This window comes from Panthera onca, chromosome D2, assembly GCF_046562875.1.
Source record: "Panthera onca isolate mPanOnc1 chromosome D2, mPanOnc1 haplotype 2, whole genome shotgun sequence".
Lineage (NCBI taxonomy): Eukaryota > Metazoa > Chordata > Mammalia > Carnivora > Felidae > Panthera > Panthera onca.
In genome coordinates this window covers 12,384,945-12,398,575 of record NC_138349.1, presented here as the reverse complement: position 1 = coordinate 12,398,575, position 13,631 = coordinate 12,384,945, and the positions used below count along the sequence as shown (strand labels likewise).

General features: G+C 45.0%; 1 protein-coding gene across 1 annotated transcript; it reads right to left on the bottom strand.

The window, feature by feature from the left end:
• Positions 1 to 187: 187 nt before the first annotated feature.
• On the bottom strand, positions 188 to 10,298 carry PRDX3 (peroxiredoxin 3). The gene is made up of 7 exons (XM_060641359.3): positions 10,200 to 10,298; positions 8,457 to 8,592; positions 5,578 to 5,719; positions 4,401 to 4,536; positions 3,483 to 3,586; positions 1,330 to 1,495; positions 188 to 993 (listed from the first exon to the last, which is right to left on the bottom strand). The coding sequence occupies exons 1-7, from the start codon at positions 10,233 to 10,235 to the stop codon at positions 940 to 942; spliced, it is 774 nt and encodes a 257-aa protein (XP_060497342.1). The 5' UTR covers positions 10,236 to 10,298; the 3' UTR covers positions 188 to 939.
• Between the last annotated feature and the right edge of the window lie 3,333 nt (positions 10,299 to 13,631).

Sequence of the window (13,631 nt, the reverse complement as noted above, 5' to 3'; positions counted from 1 at the left end):
ATAATGAATAGATGCTTCCATATCTCTCTTGCCCTAACTTGAGTTCCTTGGGTACAGAGCCAGCATCTTACTCATATTTGGGGGCCCTGAGCTAAATGCTCCATAAATGTTTGCTGATCTAATCAGAAGGAGACCTAGAGCCTCACAACATAAGCCGAACCAACAATTAATGGTGTTGAGCATGCAAATATTTTAAAATGTTTATTACGTACTTTACATTGAGCACTTCAGAAAAGAAAATAATTATAATGATTTCAAAATGCAATTACTGGATTCAATAAATATGCTTTATAATTACGCCCAATCAATATCTACAATATTTGTGGACACTATGTCAGCTAGCAAATAAGTAAAATAACTATTTTAATCTCAGGGAAGAGAAACACGCATGATCGCTTAAGTCATTTGTCACTGTGTTTTTTTAAAAACATGATTCACATTTGTTTCAAGTACATATACATCCACTGCAAGAGTTAAAGCAGACTACTGACATTAACACCTTCAAACTATGATCTTTGTTACCTGAAAAGAAAATTCAGTTTAGTACAAACAAATCCAAGAAGAAAATTTCAGGACCCTTGATCAGAAGCTTTGGGGGCTCGTTTGACTTCTCTGCTGCACAGAAAAGTTCGAGTAAGGCTGAGAAAGAAGAGTGTTTGCTCTTCCCATTGAAGACACAATTGAAGGAATAGGTGAACTAGCAAATTCTACAAACTAGCCACCAAGAGGTTACCAATAAAGGACGCTTTGTATGTGTGAGTACATTTAAAAAAGCCTTAGCCAATGTCACAAAAAGAAAACATTCAGAGTATTATTTATGAATGCAAACATAATTGGTTTTTCGTCTTCTAGAAATCATCATCTTTGAAATGCTAATAGGTGAGTCCAAATGTGGTTCTTTCTGATGGGAGAAGCTGCAGGTAGCAGGGGATGGATGACCTACTGATTTACCTTCTCAAAGTACTCTTTGGAAGCAGCTGGATGTGGCTTGATCTGAAAGTACGAAAACATTTAATCAGGTAACTGCCTTTAAGATAACAGTCTCAAAAGTGAGTTGAAAGCTCAGTTTTTAACCCAAAGTTCTTTTACTTTTTAAAGTGTGGTCTGTTTCCTTTAAAATGCATGGATGAACATTGTTTTAACAGCCTGCCTGATCCCTGATCCCACCCCAACCCCCACCCCTCAGCAGCCTCACCCATTTGCACACTATCTGCACCCTGGCACCAAGGGTGGGTTCTTTTGTGGGTGCTCCAGGCCAGCATCTCTTGAGGCAATGAGGACCTGGGATCCTTATGCTGGGACCTCATTGCTTTTGGAAAAGAAACCTACTGTAGGAGAATCCGGGGTCCAGTTTGCTGGGCAGACTTCTCCATGGGTTTCCACAAACTGGAATGCCTTCACCAAACGGAGGGTCTCTTCCACACTTCGGCCCACAGGGAGATCATTGACACTCAAATGCTTGATGACTCCATTGGGGTCAATTATGAAGAGACCTCTGCATGAGAATTTGTGCTCATTAGTACTTCGGCAGAATGTTCTAGAGAGAACTAGAAAGTCTAACTTCTACCCACTTTTGTCTTTAATTCTCATCAATAAAGCATTTCTTAAATTCAATCATATGCTTAAACATGGTGTTTTCATTGTTATATAAAAAGCTGATCATCTCCTATTGATGAGATGCCTTAACAAAGGTGTGACTGGACCAGGACAACATGGAAAGCAGGTAGTCACCTTTGCAAATGTGACTGGACTGTCACACAGTCTAAAAGTCACGGAGAGCAAAGACTTCTTTCACTTATTAGTGATATTTAGCAGGTGTTGAGCTGCCGTATCAAACCTTGGCAAGAAACCATAGGCAAAAGGAAAAGACAGAGATGTATTTTATCTATATTCAGTAAATACTTATGAAATGAGTGAATTCTTGGGGAAATGGTGGAAAATCCCAGGGGAAATCTTTGCAGAAAGAATTTAATGTCCTTAAATAAGGCCTCAGGGCAGAAATCTAAAGGAAAAACCAAAGTCTGTGTTCATCTTCTGTACAAGTGTTGGTGTTACCATGACATATGCAGATATGTTTAAACCACAGGTTTTAACAGCCCATCTTAAAAGGGTGTGGCATTCCAAGTGTTCACTGTTCAGGGAAGAAGCAAGTAAGAGAAAACAGCAAGGTAAAATGGTGCTTCTTCCTCCCTGGGCCCGGCTCTTGGGGGTCTGGGCTTTGAGGCTTTCGGCGGTCCTGGCGCATGCTCAAGAGAGAGGAGCCAAGCTGGAGTCCATGGTGCAGATGCAGAGCGAGGACGGAGCCCAGAGACTCCAGAACGAAAGCCTCATCTTACGAACCAGACTCGGTTACCCTCCCTTGTCAATCCTAATGGTGAAACTAGCAGGGAAGTAACGGCAACACCAGCAAGACCCGACATGGAAGGGGAGCCTGGGAGGAAAAAGCCAGCACTCCTTTTCTCCTTCCCTAGCCAACTTTGCCAAAGCCAGGCTTTAGTTTATTAAAGAAAGAGAGACTCTGCCTGGAGTAAAAAAGGCCCAAACTCCAAGGTGGAGAACTAAAATCCCAGGGATAACCCAAAAGGAAAGTGGGCCAGAGAAGAGTGAGGTACCAAGACAGAGCAGGTGAGTAGGTTCCAACCAGCCCCAGCAAAACTGCTAGGTGCATCCCAGTGAGGTCCTCATCGGCTTCCTGGAGGTGAAGTTCTGCCCAACCCTCCTTCACTCAGTGGTCATCAAGATGCCATTCTAAGGCCTAAGTTCTTATTCTCTGCCCTCCCCCCCCACCACCCCCCTGCAGGAAGCCTGCATTCCTGCATATAGGACTGTTAGAGAAGGAAAGCTTCAACACTCAAAGGAATGAAGCTCTAACTACTGAAAGCACGAGGACAGAAATGACATTCTGGGACAAAGGTCTTCACAGCTACCAGAACCTGTGCTGTAAACTTTGGCTGCCTCCCCTTATTTAGCCCTCCCAACCAACCTGGGAGGTACATTTTCAGTTCAGTGACAGGAAAAGTGGGACTCAGAGAGGTTACATTAACTTTCCCAAAGTCCTACAGCTGTTAAACAAATAGCTGGGTTAAAAAACAAAATTCAAACTCTGGTCTGACTCGGGCTTGAATAAGATCTCACCCACGCCAGCTTCCTGACTCCTACGGGCTGCTGGTCTCCCCCTCCCCAAACACGCCAGGAGTGCACCCCCTACCCCCCCCACGAAAGCGGCTCCCAGGTGGTTAGGGCAAGTGCAGCAGTGTGACCATCAACACTCAGGGTGCTGCAGGGGGCGGGTCTGTCACAGCCATTCTGAAAGCCTCTGCCAACCCTCGCAGCAGGCACTCACTGGCGCTACTAAAGCTAAGGTGAATGAAGGCTTTCTGGGCTTCAAAGCGCCTTACCGAGGTCTCTACAAATCCCCGAAGAAGTGAGATGATGCTAAACACGAAAAACAAAGTTTAAGTTCATAAGGAACAGGATCTTACCTTAGAGCAATACCAGGGCCTTCTAACAGCACGCCGTAGTCTCGGGACATCTGTTTAGTCAAATCTGACAAGAGTGCGATGTTCATGTGGCCCAAACCGCCATTCTAATAAAAATGCAAACGCGACGGGCTGTTACACTGTCTCAGCCAGGTAACATGACGTCTGAGGCCAACAAGAATGGCAGCAGGCAGCGGGACTGAGCACCGGCAGCAGGCCGAGTGCTGCTCTAAGCTCTTTCTGTTAACTCACTTCCTCCTCCCAACCATCCTGGAGCAGATACCATGACAATCACCTTTTTACAGGTGAGGAAACTGGAGGCGCACAAAGGTTAGGTAACTTGTTCCAGGCCACAGCTAGAAAGGGACAGAGGCAGGATTTAAACCCAGCTCATACTGTAACACTTTCTTTTCCTAATTCTTGAAGTATTCTCTTACTTGAAGATTAATTTCTATAGCATAAGAATGGAAGAGTAATAAAGACTTTGACTAGTTTGGTACTGACAGGCTGGGAACACAGCTAGAAATTTTGATTCTCCCAAGCAACTTTTCAGGCAGGAACAACGATCATGCAAAAGAGTGAAATTATTAACCACCGTCCCACAAGCCAGGCCGGGTATGTGGGATGTATAAGGTACAGGTCAGAGAGGAGGCAGCCATGCCCAGCTGGGTCTGCCCCGCTCTGCTGAGACTGGTCTCTGTTACTGTTTGTGCCCTGGAAAACACACGAGTGGTGGGCAGTAAATCCAGGCAATGTGGACGGAGACGTGGCGAGAGTCTGACAGAATTTGCCGGGAGCTTGGGACCTATGAACGCCTATTTCAGACTCATCATGCTCTAACAACTTCTAGGCTAGTCTTTCATGGGATCTTTCCAGTCTTTAGGAAGCTCACTGCAAAGGCAGGGTAACTGAGGTCTGTACCTTCCGTGGCGTGTTTATCCAGGCAAGATGGGTGAAGTGGGAATCCACCGAAACTGCAACAACTTCACAGTTCGCGTCGTGAAACTCACTGGCTTTGTCGCTAAAAGCAACAATTTCGGTAGGACACACAAAGGTGCTAGAGAAAAAGGGAAGCAATTCCCATCAGAGAACTTAAAAACAAGGATTTAGAATTTAAACGATGCGTGGTCTGAAGACTAGCTCCACTTGCTTATAGGTGAAAAAAGCAAAAGTGGTTAACCACCCTCAATGGACTTCCCTTTCTATTGAAGCATCATATCACAAGGGATGCCTGGGTGGCTCAGTCAGTCAAGGAGCTGACTTTGGCTCAGGTTATGATGTCATGGTTCGTGAGTTCGAGCCCACATCAGGCTCTCTGCTGCCAGCACAGAGCCTGCTTCGGATCCTCTGTTGCCCTCTCCGCCTGCCCCTTACCTGCTTGCAAGCACGCGCTCACCCTCTCTCTCTCTCTCTCTCAAACATAAAAAAAAAAAATCTTATCAAAAAATGGGGGTGGGCAGGGGAAAAGAGGCATAGTCTAAGAATAAAGAAAAAAATAAATAACTTTATTTATTTATTTATTTTTAATTTTTTTTTTTTTTTAACCTTTATTTATTTTTGAGACAGAGAGAGACAGAGCATAAACGGGGGAGGGTCAGAGAGAGGGAGACACAGAATCCGAAACAGGCTCCAGGCTCTGAGCTATCAGCACAGAGCCTGACGCGGGGCTCGAACTCACGGGCTGCAAGATCATGACCTGAGCCGGAGTTGGACACTTAACCGACTGAGCCACCCAGGCGCGCCCAAAAATAAATAACTTTATGAGAAAACTCATTTTATTACTATCTTTACTTTTCTCATTTTCCTCCAGGCCAATGAAAGCTTCCTCGCAGACAGACTGGCTTACAGACACCACTGCTCTGGAGTACAGAAAACAGCCATATCAAAACCCAACCCCACTAAGAATGCCACCTCATCCTCTACAGGTATCAGATTAGCTGCAGCTGCAAGCTGTACTCAGCAAGGCCACTGGCGATAAACAACCCAAAGAACCCTTCCCTTGACCAGAAGAGCAACCAGAGATAGGAAATGTCAGGGGGAAGCAGAGACCTTTGCTGGCTCTCAGAATGACATCAAGCATCACAGAAATTATACTTACAAGTCCAAAGGATAGAAGAAAAGCACCAAATATTTCCCCTTAAAGTCATCAAGGCTTAGGTCTTTGAACTCTCCGTTGACAACGGCAGTGCCCTTAAAATAGGGTGCGTGCTGGGTGACGGCAGGAGCATGGTACGAAGAACCTGAAGGAAGCCCACACGCACGTACAGTTCATCATCTGCTTATTCACGCGCCTACTTGACTTTATTCAAATCTCTCACAGTAATTAATTAGTAGTATAAATTAAAAGGTTCAGTTCAGGGGCGCCTGGGTGGCTCGGTCGGTTAAGTGTCCGACTTCGGCTCAGGTCACGATCTCATGGTCTGTGAGTTCGAGCCCCGCGTCGGGCTCTGTGCTGAGGGCTCAGAGCCTGGAGCCTGTTTCGGATTGTGTGTCTCCCTCTCTCTGACCCTCCCCCATTCATGCTCTGTCTCTCTCTGTCTCAAAAATAAATAAACATTAAAAAATAAAAAAAATAAATAAATAAATAAAAGGTTCAGTTCAACTGTACATCTTAGGTCATTTCCCCCCCACCTTCTGTAGTCTAGACTGTATACAAATTCAATTCAAAGTACTATGGGGACTAAAAAGCTGAAAAAGATGATGCCAGAGATGGTAGGGATGGCATTAAGACAGAACCGAGGAAGACATGAGCCCAGACGTGGATTCTAAATATGGGTTAGATTTTGTCAAGGCCACGTGGGACAGGGCAAACGGCATGGAGGAGGGAACTGGGCAAGTGTGGGGAACAGCCTGTGGCACAGTTTGATTAGAACAGAGGGAGCAGGAATGCCTGGGTGGCTTAGTCGGTTAAGCGTCCGACTTTAGCTCAGGTTGTGATCTTGTGGTTCGTGGGTTCGAGCCCCACATCAGGCTCTGTGCGGACAGCTCAGAGCCTGGAGCCTGTTTTGCATTCTGTCTCCCTCTCTCTGCCCCTCCCCGGTTCGTGTGTGCGTTCTCTCTCTTAAAAATAAAAAACATTAGGGGCGCCTGGGTGGCTCAGTCGGTTAAGCGTCCGACTTCACCCAGGTCATGATCTCGTGGTCCATGAGTTCGAGCCCCGCGTCGGGCTCTGCACTGACAGCTCAGAGCCTGGAGCCTGTTTCGGATTCTGTGTCTCCCTCTCTCTCTGACCCTCCCCCATTCATGCTCTGTCTCTCTCTGTCTCAAAAATAAATGTTAAAAAAAAAAAATTTTTTTAAATAAATAAATAAAAAAAATAAAAAACATTAAACAAACAAACAAAGAACAGAGAGAGCAGGTGTGTGGAAGGAAGTGTGAGAGACAAAGCAAGAATGACTGAAAGCCAGGCTGTGACAGCCCTGAAATATCAGGCTAGAGTTTGTTCTTAAAAAAAAAAAAAAAAAAAAAAAAAAAAAAAAAGACAGAGTCCTCACTGGAGGTTTCACGCAGGAGGTTTACACGCAGGAGATAGAAGATGAGTCAACTCTTCTTGGGAGGGTTAGTCTGGCAGGGGAGGGTAAGGGGAGCAGGAGGAAGGGAGACTGATGGTAGGAGGGCGTTGCAGTTATCTAAATGAGAGGTACGGACAGGAGGGGTGTGCCTGAGAGGACAGGAAGGAAGGAAAGGGTACGAGACATGTGTCAGAACTAGAGAGGACTTGCTTCCACTGGCAACCTGCCACAAAGTGTCAAAATACCCAGGCTTCAGAAACGGTGGGGGCCGCTGGAGTGGGTCTGGGACAGGGGACAAGGAAAGTTTTATATGTGGGGCGTCAAATTACTAGAAATTTTTTCTAAAGCTCCAGGGTAGTAAAATTAGCAAAGGCTTTGCTGAAGTATATTTCTCAAGCGATTAGATGTTGCACGTGCTTTTTACAAGGTGGGACAAACTTAAAGGAGGTATTTTCAAATACCGCTCATCTGAGGCTCATCTTAGCAAAACCCACATTCTAGAAAATGGGAGTGTAAATCTCAAGAAATAGCCTTGTTTTACTCAGGTCCTGGAGGAGTCCATGCTCTCATGTGGCCAGCTAGGACTAGCACACAGGTCTGAGTCCAAAAGCCTTGGTTCCGACAGGCTGTTGGCCACTTCCGGTTACCTCACATCCCCTCATACACAGCGAGGCCCAGAGGTATCTGAGTCCCACCTCCCTCCCTCCATGTTCCTCAACACAGAGGATTTAAACCTCTGATGACCAAAATGGTAATGTGACACAAGGGCTGTCTGCCTCAGCAATTCTCAATTTTGACTGGACATCACAATTACCTGGAGAGCTTTTAAAATACACTGATAAGGGGATTAAAAGGTAGGAACTTCCAGTTACAAATGGACAGACAGGGGTGGAGTGCCATGCACAGCACAGTGAAGACAGTTAATAATACCGTAACAACTTTGTACGGTGACAGCCCGTAGCTAGGTTTATCATGGTGATCACCACCTAATGTATATAAATCTTGAATCGCTACGTTGTACACCTGAAACTAATAATATTGTCATATCAACTACTTTTCCATTAAAAAAAAAATGATGTCCCAGTCTCACACCTCAGGGATTGACTTAATTTGTCTGTAGTGGGACTGGGGCAGTGGTATGTTTTCAAAATCTTCCCGGGGCGCCTGGGTAGCTCAGTCAGTTAAGCATCTGACTCCGGCTCAGGTCGTGATCTCACAGTCCGTGAGTTCGAGCCCCGCATTGAGCTCTGTGCTGACAGCTCAGAGCCTGGAGCCTGCTTCAGATTCTGTGTCTCCCTCTCTCTGACCCTCCCCCGTTCGCTCTCTTTCTCTGTCTCAAAAATAAATAAATAAAAAAAAAATCTTCCCAAGTGAGGGTTCAGACATAGACAGGGTTCAGAACCCTTGTCCTGAGATGAGGATTCCTGTTTTCATTCTAGGGTCAACCCAAGGCATTAACACTTACTGCTGCTAAAAGCCAATTTTGCTTGAGCAGAACCAGACCACAATACGTTTGTCAAGCATGTTCTTCGGGAAGCAGCAGGTCGAAGGGCTGCAGAGGCAGAGATACCCCAAGGAATAGCACTCACATGTCGGGCAACCTGGAAAGAGAAACACTTTATATTAGGAAGTAGCCCCAGAACGGTAGCTGAAGGCTGGCCCTGCTGAAAGGGCATCAGGCCATTGGTGGGCTCAGCTATCCTTGATCCTGTGAATCAAATATCAAACCTAAAACTCTAAGAGCATAGATTGAATCTCCATGTTCTTTTTTTTTTTTTTTAATTTCGAGAGAGAGCGAGAATGAGCAGGGGAGGGGCAGAGAGAGAGAGAGAGAGAGAGGGAGAGAGAAAATCCCAAGCAGGCTCCACACCGTCACGGCAGAGCCCAATGTGGGGCTGGAACTCACGATTTGTGAGATCACGACCTGAGTTAAAACCAAGAGTCGGACACTTAACCAACTGAGCCACCCAGGCACCCTTGAATCTTCATGTTCCTAACATTCTCTTCTGCCTCCTTCTCCTTCAAGACTGCAAGAGGAGAATGGGGAGATGTTGGTAAAAGGGTACATGGTTGCAGTTATGCAAAGTGAATAAGTCTAGAGATCTAATGTAGAGGGGTATGATGACTATACTTAATAATACTATATTGAACCCTGGGAATTTGCTAAGAGAATAGATTTCAGGCACACTCATCACACACAAAAAAGGGAATTATGTGAAGGGATATGTTAGTTTGACGGTCGTAATCATTTCATTATGTATATCGAATCATCACGTTGTACATCTTATACAGATATAACTTTTATTTTAAAAGTATACAAATAATTTGTTTAAAATCTTGCAAGGCAGAGGGGAATTATAAGACCGTAAAGACGCCATGCTCTTAAGAAGAACACAGAGGATCCAAAAACCAAGAGGACTTGGCCATGCTCTGTGTATTTAAGCCCTTTACCAGCATGATCTGCTAAGCAATTTCTACCACGTCAAGGTTTTCCCAGAAAAGACAAGGCCTCACAGATAAGCAAACAAGCAGAGCAAAGTTCAGCCTCCGGCAAAGTGTGTACAGGGCTCAAGGGAATTGTGTGCTCAACTACAGTGTCTAGCATGACTCAGGAAGAAGGAGCCTGCGTTGAACCCCGCCAGGAGAAAGGGGAGGGTGGGTACCAAGAAGGAATTAGGCTTTGCCTGAGAAGCGTGGGGACAGACCTGGGGTGGGAGAAGGGAAGTGCCTTGCACTTTAGCACTTGGTACTTTACCACTTTGGTTTCCATGCAGCATCTAGTGGATGCTCACAGCAACGCCCTGATGTAGGCCATCACTCTTTCTATCCTAAGGTAAGGAAGGGTAGCAAACTGAGGTTCGGAAAGTCAGTCCAAGGTCACAGAGTAGGCTACGGAACAGGGAACAGAGCCCAGGTCGCCTGCCTCCGGGACCAGGTGCTCAGGTGGAAAAAGGCCTGGGGACCCGCGACTCCTGGGTGAGGAGGGATTAGAAGAGGGGACAGCTAGGAGGAGGCGGGGGGCGGGGGCAGGATGATTCTGCGCAGGCACATTCCCTAGAGGAGAGGCCTCTGGGGTCCGTTACCCGCTGGTGCCCTCCAAGAAGGGCGAAAGGCCCCCAGACGGCAGAGAGCAGGATCCTGCTTGGGAACTACGATCTCGGTGCCACTGCAGTGTCTCCGCGCCTGTCCCCTGTCTGCAGCCACTCACCGAGGCCCGGAGAAACCTTCCCACCGCGGCCGCCATCTCCAGTGCGCGCCGGACTCGCGAAGCCGACTGGGAAGCGGAGGAGGCGGGGCATGTGGGGGCGGGACCTCGGCGGCGGGGCGGGGCCTGGGCCGGAGCGGGGGCGGAGAGAAGTCCTCGTGGCCTTTCGATTCCTCGCCTCAACTTACCTTCTGCTTCCCCGCGTTAACTTACGTGTTGGGCGCCTCAGCCCTAGTTCTGAGAAGATTCCCGTTGTGGCTTCTGAGTAGCCGAATGTTGGGGAAAGCAACACTTGGTCTCTAATTGTCGCCCCAATCCAAAAAGGACTAATCCAGGTGGGGAACTAGATATTTAGTTTCATATTTCTACGGATTTTTGTTGTTAACCTGTGTGGATGACTGTTTCTACCAGTTCTGCAGAAGGTTCTCATATCTGTTTAGGCATCAAGTAGAGCCTTCTGACTTCTGCATGAAATGAAGTAATTTCAATGCGATTTTTGTCCATTAATAAGCCAAGCTGGTCAGACACATCAAGTTTTTGGTATTTGAAGACCTTTGTAATGGCGTATGGACTTCATTTTGGCCTCTCTTCCGCAAATTAGAATTGGAACAAATTTAAAATTTGTCTTCTGTCGATTAGTAAAGCCAAGTGCTCAGTGGTGAGCCTGGTACTCTGAAGTAAGCTCATCAAATGCAGATAAAAATCACACGGAGGCCTTCTGGTAAATAAATGCACACTCTAAGTGGGTATTTTCCAAACAGGAGTCATTCCACTACCAACTTCGTTTCTGGAAGCTGCATATCATCTGCATATTGTTTACTATTTTCTTTAAGTTGACTCACTTTTGAAAAAATTAAGTGAATTTATTATTATTATTATTATTATTATTATTATTATTTTAAGTAGGCTTCTCGCCCAGCACAGAGCCCAACACGGGGCTTGACAGTGTGATCAGGACCTGAGCTGAGGTCCCGAGTCAGACGCTTAACCAGCTGAGCCACCCAGCCACCCCTTAAATGAATTTGTTTGAAAGAAAATACTAAATAACTAAAATGAGAAACCTTTCATTGCTTGCGATAAGTAGAAAGTAATTAAAACAAATACATGAAAACAAAATGTTATTAAGTATCAAGTAGATACAGTTGCCTGCTGAGAGTCCGAGACTTTTTATAAAAACAGACAGAGAGGTAGCTAGCAACCTCACATGGGATTCTCTTTATGTAATCAGAAGGACTGAAAGAGCATTAAACAGGCAATAATTTTCTCACTTTGGAGCCTGATGTTATTTGTTTTGCTCCTCACATAGATCCTTTTATGCAACACTAGTACGGCGGTGGGTACTAGCCCCATGCTTTGGAAAGGATTATCTTAGAAGCAAGAGATGAGAATCAAAAATGGTCTGACCATTTTGGAAAATTGTGTCCGTATTAGTAAAGCTGAATATATGCCTCAAATAATTTCAGTCCTAGGCATATGCCCAAAAGATGTGTGAGCATCAGTTTATGAAAACAGGCTAGAATGTTCACAGCAACACTATTATATGGCACAGAGCTAAAACTACTCACGTGCCCATCACCCACAGAACGGATAAGTAGATTGCGATATTATTAATACCGTACAACAACGAGAATGAATGTACCGCAATGACATGCAACAGAGTGCCAGAATCTCACAAACGTAATACTGAGTGAAAGAAGCCAGATGTAAAAGCATTGATAATCTGTGGTGCCCTTTACATGAAGTTCAAAAACAGGAAAACCTAACGTATAGCGTTTGAAGTCAGAATGGTGGTACCTTGAGAAAGAGAGAATTGGGGGCGGGTAATGAGAAGACAAGAATGGGGTGTGAATAATATATTGTGTGTTGACCCAGCTTAAAGTTAATAGTTGTATTTACTTTGTGAGCGTTCATGAAGCTGTACACTTGGGCACTTTTAAATGTTATACTCCAATTGAATATATATATATTATATAGATTAAAAAATATATATAACTATAATATAAGCAAATATATATATGCTTATATATATTTGTAGCCCCTTGCTTTATATATATAAATTTATATATATAAGTTTATATATAAACATATATATAAATTTATATATATATAAATATAAAGCAAGGGGCTACACATTTCTCAACAATTTCCCCTTATTTTTAAAAAATGTTTATTTATTTATTTTGAGAGAGAGATAGAGTGAGCAGGGGAGGGGCAGAGAGAGAGGGAGAGAGAATCCCAAGCAAGCTCTGCACTGTCAGCACAGAGCCCAATGTGGGGCTCGAACTCACAAACCATGAGATCATGACCTGAGCTGAAACCGAGTCGGACACTTAACTGACTGAGCCACCCAGGCACCCCAAGTATTTCCCCTTAGTACCTGCCTTCTTTTTAATTGCTGCTCATAATGTGTTTATGAACAGATGTTTGAAAAGGAAAGGGGGTCAAACTATTGGAACTCAAAATCATACTGTAGTCTTTAGGAATATTATTAATCCATACAAAGGAATGAAGGATTGATACCTACTGTAAGAGGGATGAGCTCAAAAAAAGCATTATGCTGAGTAAAAGAAGCCGGACCCCAAAGGCCAGATGTATGATTCCTTTCATATGAAATATGTAAAACAAGTAAATCCATAGAAACTGAAAGCAAATTGGCAATTGCCAAGTGCTGGGAGGAGGAGGAGGCAAGGGGACTGACTGCTTAATGGTACAGGGTTTTCTTTTGGGGTGACGGAAATGTTTTGGAACTACATAGAAGTGGTGATTGCACAATGTAGTGAATGTTCTCAATATCATTGGGCTGTACACTTTAAAGTGGTTAATTCTATGTCATGTGAATTTTACGTCACTTTATCTGAGTTTTTCTTAGGTATGTATTTATTTATTTAGAGTGTGACCTTGCGAGTTGGGGAGGGGGGCAGAGAGAGAGAGAGAATCCCAAGCAGGCTCTGCACTGTCAGCACAGAGCCTGACATGGGGCTCGAACCCGCAAACTGTGAGACCACGACCTGAGCCGAAGTCGGACAGAAGCTTAACAGACTGAGCCACCCAGGCACCCCTACCCCAATTTTAAAAAAAGAAGAAGAAATAGAAACTAACAACAAATACAAAAATGATGCTGTGGTCTAGCCCTGTGATTTTGTAGACACTGTAAAAACAGGCTCCATAGCTCAAGGGTTAGAGCACTGGTCTTGTAGACACAAAAACAGACTTTTAGAGATGGAGAGACCTTCCCAAAGTCACGCAGCTGCTTGGAAGGAGAGGACCAGAACCCAGAACATCTTCACACCTGGCCAGCCAGTATGTGAGCTGGCAAAGGTGAGGGGGAGGAGGCAAAGAAAAGGCAAGGGGTCGCATTCTCTTTCCATGTTCCTTAGACCCATAGTCCTTTACTGTCCACCTCTCTTTTTCTCCAGCATTTGCAAGGGCACCTCT

Bases quoted from the DNA above. Each gene is read 5' to 3' on its own strand.
- PRDX3 (XM_060641359.3), bottom strand. From the start codon at position 10,235: ATGGCGGCCGCGGTGGGAAGGTTTCTCCGGGCCTCG. The intron at 8,593-10,199 runs GTGAGTGGCTGC...TTCTCTTTCCAG, and splicing joins GAAGGTTTCTCCGGGCCTCG to GTTGCCCGACATGTGAGTGC. The intron at 5,720-8,456 runs GTAAGTGTTAAT...GGCTTCCTTCAG, and splicing joins AAAATTGGCTTTTAGCAGCA to GTTCTTCGTACCATGCTCCT.